This window comes from Nicotiana tabacum, chromosome 24, assembly GCF_000715075.1.
Source record: "Nicotiana tabacum cultivar K326 chromosome 24, ASM71507v2, whole genome shotgun sequence".
Taxonomy (NCBI): domain Eukaryota; kingdom Viridiplantae; phylum Streptophyta; class Magnoliopsida; order Solanales; family Solanaceae; genus Nicotiana; species Nicotiana tabacum.
The window spans coordinates 81300541-81308073 of NC_134103.1; the positions used below are offsets into that span (position 1 = coordinate 81300541).

The window sequence follows — 7533 nt, forward strand, 5'->3', positions numbered from 1 at the left end:
CGGTCCAATATCGGTAATGGCCGACCACCATCTGACGCGCATTAAATGCCTCAGTAAACTGAACCGATGGGACAACTATCGTGTACGTCACGATCGGATTCGATGCACACGTTAGTATATATCTAATCGTACCGTTGGAAAATCATATCATTTCTCATTATATTCTTCCCGTGAAACGCGGGGACTATCTTTATGCGGTCATAACCGATTACTCTATCGTACGGACTGGTCGGTATGATAATACTTTGATCGAAAGGTGGCTTCGTAATACCAGGTCGAGGTCCGAAGTCAGGTCATCAAGCTTCGAGTTCTAGGACTAATCAATGACAAGCTCGGTATCATTATCGAGCTCGTATCCAAATCGAACTACGGGGCGAGGCAAAATTATCGAGCCTAAGATGCATAGACCGACCCCAAATCAATACCAGACTCCATGTCAGAATCGAGCTTGAGTCAATATCGAGAATTTTGGTCAATATCGAGCTCACAGACAAGAGACGTTGCAACCACACTAGGAGAGAGAATCCTGGCACGAATTAGGAAAAAGCTAGTTCTTCGCGGGTTCCCCACTATATATTTTTTATTATATCTAAAGTAGGATCCCTCAACTATAAAGGGGATGATTGTTGTTTCTGTGAGGGGACATTTAGACATTGTAACAAAAGATTATTCCTTATATTGAAAGATCAATCCTTTGAGCTCTTTTACTTCATCTTATCTGGTCCATTTATTTTCTCTTTTCAACAGTTTTTATCTTTCGTTCTTATAGTCAAGATTGGATACTTATATTTCTCTTTACGATTTGTATCAAGCTATACCACATACCCTTAGAACTACGTACAAATTTAACTCTATCTGATTTTTTGGGTAAACAATATTTTAAGCGTAAGATTTGTGATTATTGCAACCTGAAATCATATATGAGGTACGAAAAATAAATAAAGTGATGCAGTGAATATGATGAAATTGAATGGGTAATACAATGACGTTACGAAATATAATAAGTGACACACTCCCTTTTACTTTTCTTTCCTCCAACTGACTGCGATGGAATTAAATGGTTAATGCAATGGGTGTAATGGAATTGTGAAATTAGGTTAATTATGGTTTGATCCATGATATCTAGAAAATAACAAAGATGGTCCCTTACGTTTGGAGGTAGTTCAAAGTGGTATCTTAAATATATTTTTGAACAATTTTAGTTTTTTAAGTTTGTCAAAATTAAGTACTTTTGCCTTTGTTAAATATGTAATAAATTCCAGTTGGTTGATTTAATAGGAACTGTGAAAAAAAAGGATTAACACGATCCCACATTTGGAAATGCAGCTTTTGCAATTTTTGCTTTTTTTTGTTTGTCTATTTCTAGTGCTTGGTGCAGTTTGTGATATTTTTTAAAATGTATTTTTGGTTTCTAGTGCAAATTTTGGTATACATTGTAAATGATACATGAATCTAGGGTTAAGTACATCAGCATGCATTGTATGTTGTTTTTGAGTATTTAGCTGATTACGCTTTTATGAATCTTTAACTCATGCTCATAGTTCGTCTAGTCTAGATTTGGGGTGTAGAAAAAACCGATAAACCGCACCAAACTAATAATTCGAGTCAAATCGGGAAAAAAAACCCCGATGTGGTTTGGTTTGATTTGGTTTGATATTGAAAAATAAAGCCTCTAAAGGCAGATGCTGATACTACAAAAAAGGAAAGACTAAATATGCGAGAGTGTTAGTTGAAGTGAAATTAAACCAACAATACCCGTCAAGTATTAGATTTGAAAATGAGTCTGGAAAAATAATAGAGCAGGCAATCCATTATGAATGGAAACATGTTCTGTGTGAGAAATACAAGAATTATGGACATGACATTTATGAGTGTAGGAAATTTCTACAGGAGGAAAGAGAGAAGAATGAGAAGCAACAAAAACTGAAAGTACAGAAGGAGGTAGTTCAACAGAAAGAAGGGAAAGAGATACAAAATGATAAAGCAAAATAAATGGGAGCAAAGCAGCAACAAAAGGAAAAAATAGGGGGACAATAAGCAACTAGAAATGGGAAGGAATCCAGCTCAAAATTATGGGTATAAAGTTGAATAGTATGTGAGGAAACCAGTGGTGGTGCAAGAAGCATCATTGAAGATAGGTAATGCATTTGCTACACTAGGAAAGCAGCAAAATGAAGAAGGGGCAAGTACAAGTCAGACAGGGCAGAAGATGGAAACAATGGAGAATGGTAATGTAGGACAAAGGGGGAATGTAGTTGACAAGGGTGGAGGGAGCCCACCAACACATGGATAAATTTGTCTTTTGGAATACCAGGGGGCTAAATAATCCAGATAAACAGAAGGAAATTCATCTCTTTATGCATAATTCTCAGGTTGGATTATTTGGCCTCTTGGAAACTAAGGTTAAGAGAGCTAAGGCTCAGAAAGTTGCTCTTAACATATGTAATGGATGGTCCTATAGTACGAATCTAAGTCAACATAAAGGAGGAAGAATATGGCTCTTATGGAAGCCTTTGGTATTTGATATAAGCATATACAAAGTCACAGAACAATTAATATATTGTGGAGTACATCATAGAGGAACAAGGAGGAAATTTTCAATAACAATGGTCTATGGATTCAATGATGCTGCACTACGAAGGAAATTATTGGAGGATATCAAGGAGATTCATGAGCATATGGATGAACCTTGGGCAGTCATGGGGGATTCAACTATGTCCTGCATAAAGAAGAAAGGATTGGGAGTCCAGTTATAATGGCAGAAATAAGAGAATTCAAGCAATGTGTGGAAGAATGTACATTACAGGATATGAAGTCTTCAAGGGCCTTCTTTACGTGGAACAACAAACAGGGAGGTAATGACAGAGTATATAGTAGGATTGACAGGGTGTTGGTCAATAATGAGTGGATATTGGCTTTACCAGATTCAGAGGTATACTATAGGAATGAAGGGACATTTGATCACTGTCCTGCAATAATTAGATGGGCAGAAGATCAAAAGAAGCAACATATGTTCAGATACTTTAACATGTGGAGCATGGCACCAGATTGCAAAGAGACAGTAAAGTAAGGCTGGAAGACAAACAAAACTGGGACCAAAATATATGAGTTGGTGGGAAAACTAAATAACCTGAAGGGGAAATTAAGGCAGCTAAACAAAGAGAAGTTCAGTCATATAGAAAAGAAAGCAGATCAAGCACAAGAATAATTGTTGCAATGTCAACAAAGAATGCAGCAAACACCTCTTAATCTGGAGCTACAAGAGGAAGAATCAAGGCTAAGCAGGAAGACTAAGAGATTGAATGAAGCAAGACATCAATATTTGAGACAGAAAAGTAAGGTGCAGTGGCTGGAAAAAGGGGACCTAAATACCAAATTATTTCATAGTATGATGAAGGCTAGAAGGAATATGAACAGAATCTTCTCTATAACAGATACACATGGAGTCAATCGAACTGAGGTGGATGTAATTGCAAAGTCATTCCAAAGGGCTCTCATGCTACAAGTGTGGGAGATTACAGGCCTATTGCAGGGTGCAATACAATATACAAGGTGATATCTAAGATGTTATGTAACAGGCTCAGATTGATACTACCTACACTGATTTCTGCGAATCAAAGTGCATTCATTGCAGGAAGAACCATAGTTCAGAATGTTCTGATATGCCAAGATTTGGTAAGATTGTACAACAGGAAGAACACTACTCAGAGTTTCTTAATCAAGATTGATCTAAAAAAAATATATATGATAGTGTAGAATGGTCGTTTGCGGAAGAAATGCTCCATGCAATGAATTTTCCTCAGAGATTCATTAAATAGATCATGGCATGTATAACTACTACTCAGTATAGTATTACTATAAATGGAGGACTATATGGGAGTATAACAGGAAAAAGAGGTCTAAGACAGGGTGACCCCATTTCACCTTTGCTATTTGTAGTATGCATGGATTAACTAACCAGAATCTTGAATAAAGTTGCTGATAAGAGGGAGTTTGGTTATCACACGAAGTGTAGGGGGCTAAAACTGAATCAATAATGCTTTGCGGATGATATATTGCTATTCTATAAAGGCAATTATCAATCAGTAATGTTGATTTTAAGAGGTCTGCAGTCTTTTGCAAATACATCAGGTTTGAACACTAATGAAGGAAAGTCCAATATTTTTAGTGCTAACATGCCAAAATAAGAACTGGAAGATTTATGTGAGGCAACTGGATATCAGAAAGGGTCATTGCCATTTAGATACTTAGGGGTTCTAATTTCAGCAAAGAAGTTATCAATCATGGATTGTGAAATCCTAATAGATTAGATGACTGCTAGAATAAAGTCCTGGAGCTCGAGGAACTAGTCATATGCTGGTAGAGTTCAGCTAATCAATTCAGTTCTGCTACATGTTCATACATACTGGTCATCAATATTTATCCTACCAAAGTCTGTTCTGAAGAAGCTGACTGCAATATGTAGAAACTTCTTGTGGGATAGGAGAGAACAGACTAATAAAGCTCCATTGATTGCATGGGATATAGTATGTAGGCCAAAGCACAAAGGAGGACTAGGGGTAATGGATTTCATGGTATGGAATGAGGCAGCAATTACAAAGTATGTGTGAAACATTGCTCAAAAGGCTGACAACTTATGGGTGAAATGGGTGGATCACATATACATATGGGTGGACCAGCTGGAAACAATATGTGCCACCAACTGATTGTACTTGGTATTGGAAGAGAATATGCACTATAATGGAAAAGTTCAAGAGAGGATATAGGGGGGATGAATGGCAATAAGTAGGTGGAGGGTATTTTATACAAAAAGAATACCAATGGAGGAAAGGGGAGCTGAATGAGTGGCCCTGGGCTAGATGGATTTGGAACTCTATTAATGTTCCAAAATACAGTTTTATCAGTTGGTTAGTAGTTCATAAAAGACTGTTGACAAGGGAAAGACTGGAAAAAAATGGAGTATGTAAACAAATAAGGTGCGAAATGCGTGGTGGAAGTAAAGAAACAATTGAACACCTGTTCTTCTAATGTCATTTTTCGAAGGAGTGCCTGAGAATTCTGTTGGAGTGGCTAGGATTGGGGATAAATGAACTAGATATTGATGGCTTGTGGAGAAGACTAACAAGAAATGTTAAAGGTAAAATGTACAGAAAACTCATTATAGCAGTTGTGGCAGCGTTGATGTACAAAATATGGCAGGTAAAAAATGATGCAATATGGAATAACAAAGTACCACGTCCAATGGTCATTTGTAAACAAATCCAACAAGAATGCAAAGTTAGATTGAATATGTAAAATATTAGGAAAGAGGGGAGAGATAGAAGGAAATGGATAGAGGAATTGTTTAGCAAACAAAGATAGGGAAATTTTGCGGCAAGAAGAAATTTACCTCTAGTCTGTACAGTTTAGAAGGAATGTGTATATTTGGTTGGTTTGGAGATTAATAATAGTTTTCTTCACACCAAAAAAAAAAAGAAAAATAAAACTCGACCATAATTGGTTTGATTTGGTTTTAGCTAAAAAAAAGTTAAACTGAAACCAAATTAACCACATAGTACATTTATAGAATTTTTAAAAATATTTTATACATATAAATATTTATTGTAATGTAATTTATAAATATTTCTTATACTTTTTCACAGTTTTATCTTTTAACGTATTATTTCAAGTTTAGACTTAACATTCTTGAATGGTAAATAAATTTTAAAGCCCATAAATATAGTAACTCAACCAGTGTTTTAAAAGGCGTGGGCGTAAGGCAAGGCGTTTTACATATGCCTCAGCGAGGCGTACGCCCCGTGGCACGGGGCGTAAGCCCAATAAGTATTTAATTTTTAATATTTTATAAAATAATATAATTACAGTAAATATTTATAAACATGTAAGATTGCATAACAATTGAATAAAATTATAAATATGTGAAAAATATATATGTAGATGTGCTCCATTCCCATAAAAAAACTAGTCAAAATAATTTATTATACGCTACTTAGAAGCACAAGTAACTTGAATCGAAAAGAATAAAGTTTTCTACATAGAGGAACAAAAATGATGACTAACCTGAACTTTGAACTTGCTGCTATGAAGGAGAATGTAGTTCTCTTTGTATTTGTAATTTTTTTTTGAAAATTTGTTGCTTTTAGGAGATATTAGCAGACTAGCGGACAAGATAAAGAATTGAAAAAGACCATGAATTAAGGCTTCAATCAATAAAAAAGATCTTTACTTTTAAATTTAATACATTTCAGTTCCTTTTTAAAACTTTTGAGTAATTACCAAGCTCACTTTTGAGAATTTAGGTATTATATGAAAGACTTATTCAACAAATTTTATTTTAATTTGAAAAAGTCTTTGGGGCTTATGTCTCAGTAAAAAAAATCGCCTCAAACGCCCGTGCGTACTCCCCGAATTGCTGGGCGTACGCCTCTTGAGACTTTCGCCCCACACCATCGCCTAAAGGTGTTTTTGGTGTGCCTCGCCCCCTTAGCTCACCCCGAAAACGCCTTTTAAAACACTGATGCTAACAAAAGAAATTCAATTCAATACTAGGAATGACGGTAGTGTTGAATAATTATTTTAGTTTTATATTGGTTTATAATGAAAATGCATAACTTAGTTTATCTTTTTCTTTAGTGCTTAGTTATGTAATTAATATTAGTACTTATTAGCTATACTTATTTAAGCATGACTTATATAGTATTTTTAGATTATGTTATTTTTCATTATGACTTACTTGTTTTATGTACTTTTATTATTTTATTTTTGTATAATGTTATGACTTATGTCATATTTTTATGTTAGTTTCTTGGAAAATACAATATATAGTTATACTAGGACTTAAGAAATATTTGGAGCACAAGTTACATATTTCATGCTATGAAGACTTTACCGAAAAAAATCCGAAAACTCGAAAAAATCCGAAACATCTGAGATTGAAAAACCCGACTTTGTTGGTTTGATTTGGTTTATAAATTTAAAAATCCAACACCATTTGTTTGGTTTGATAATTGAAAAATCCGAACCAACCCGACCTATGTGCACCCCTAGTCTAGTCTAGATACTCAACAGCTTAAAAGTCTATAATATTGCGAATTACCAAGGGGGCTTCTTGAATTATTTTTGTGAAACATTATTAAGTTGATTAAATTTTTCTAAACCTTTATTTTATTTGCTCACCATAGGATCTTGCTTTATATCTTATCAACTCTTGAGTTCGTATAAGATGATGCGTAGTAACGACACTTGTGATAGATTATGTGTGAAGTTATGCTATAGATTTATTGGAAAACCTTTGCGGAAGTTTCTGTTAATATAATTCAGTAGGTCCGCTTAGTAAGATATATTTATACTAAGGGTGTGTTTGGAAAAAAGGAAAATATTTTTCGAAAAATATTTTTTAATTTTCTCATGTTTGGTTGGCTTAAATATTTTGGAAAATATTTTCCTCCAATTAAAGAAAAATATTTTTCCTATCAAAAAAAGGGAAAACATCTTTCAAAACTCTTCTTCAACCTTTTCCACCCTATTTCCCAT

At 34.7% G+C, this 7533-nt stretch overlaps 1 protein-coding gene across 1 annotated transcript; it reads left to right on the forward strand.

The window, feature by feature from the left end:
* The first annotated feature begins 2755 nt into the window (after positions 1-2755).
* LOC107810953 (uncharacterized) lies at positions 2756-3070 on the forward strand. Its single transcript, XM_016635786.2, has one exon. It carries the CDS (start codon positions 2756-2758, stop codon positions 3068-3070), a length of 315 nt encoding a protein of 104 aa, XP_016491272.2.
* The last annotated feature ends 4463 nt before the right edge of the window (positions 3071-7533 follow it).

What these genes read in the sequence shown, in the direction of transcription:
- LOC107810953 (XM_016635786.2), top strand. Translation starts at nt 2,756, where the DNA reads ATGGCAGAAATAAGAGAATTCAAGCAATGTGTGGAAGAATGTACATTA.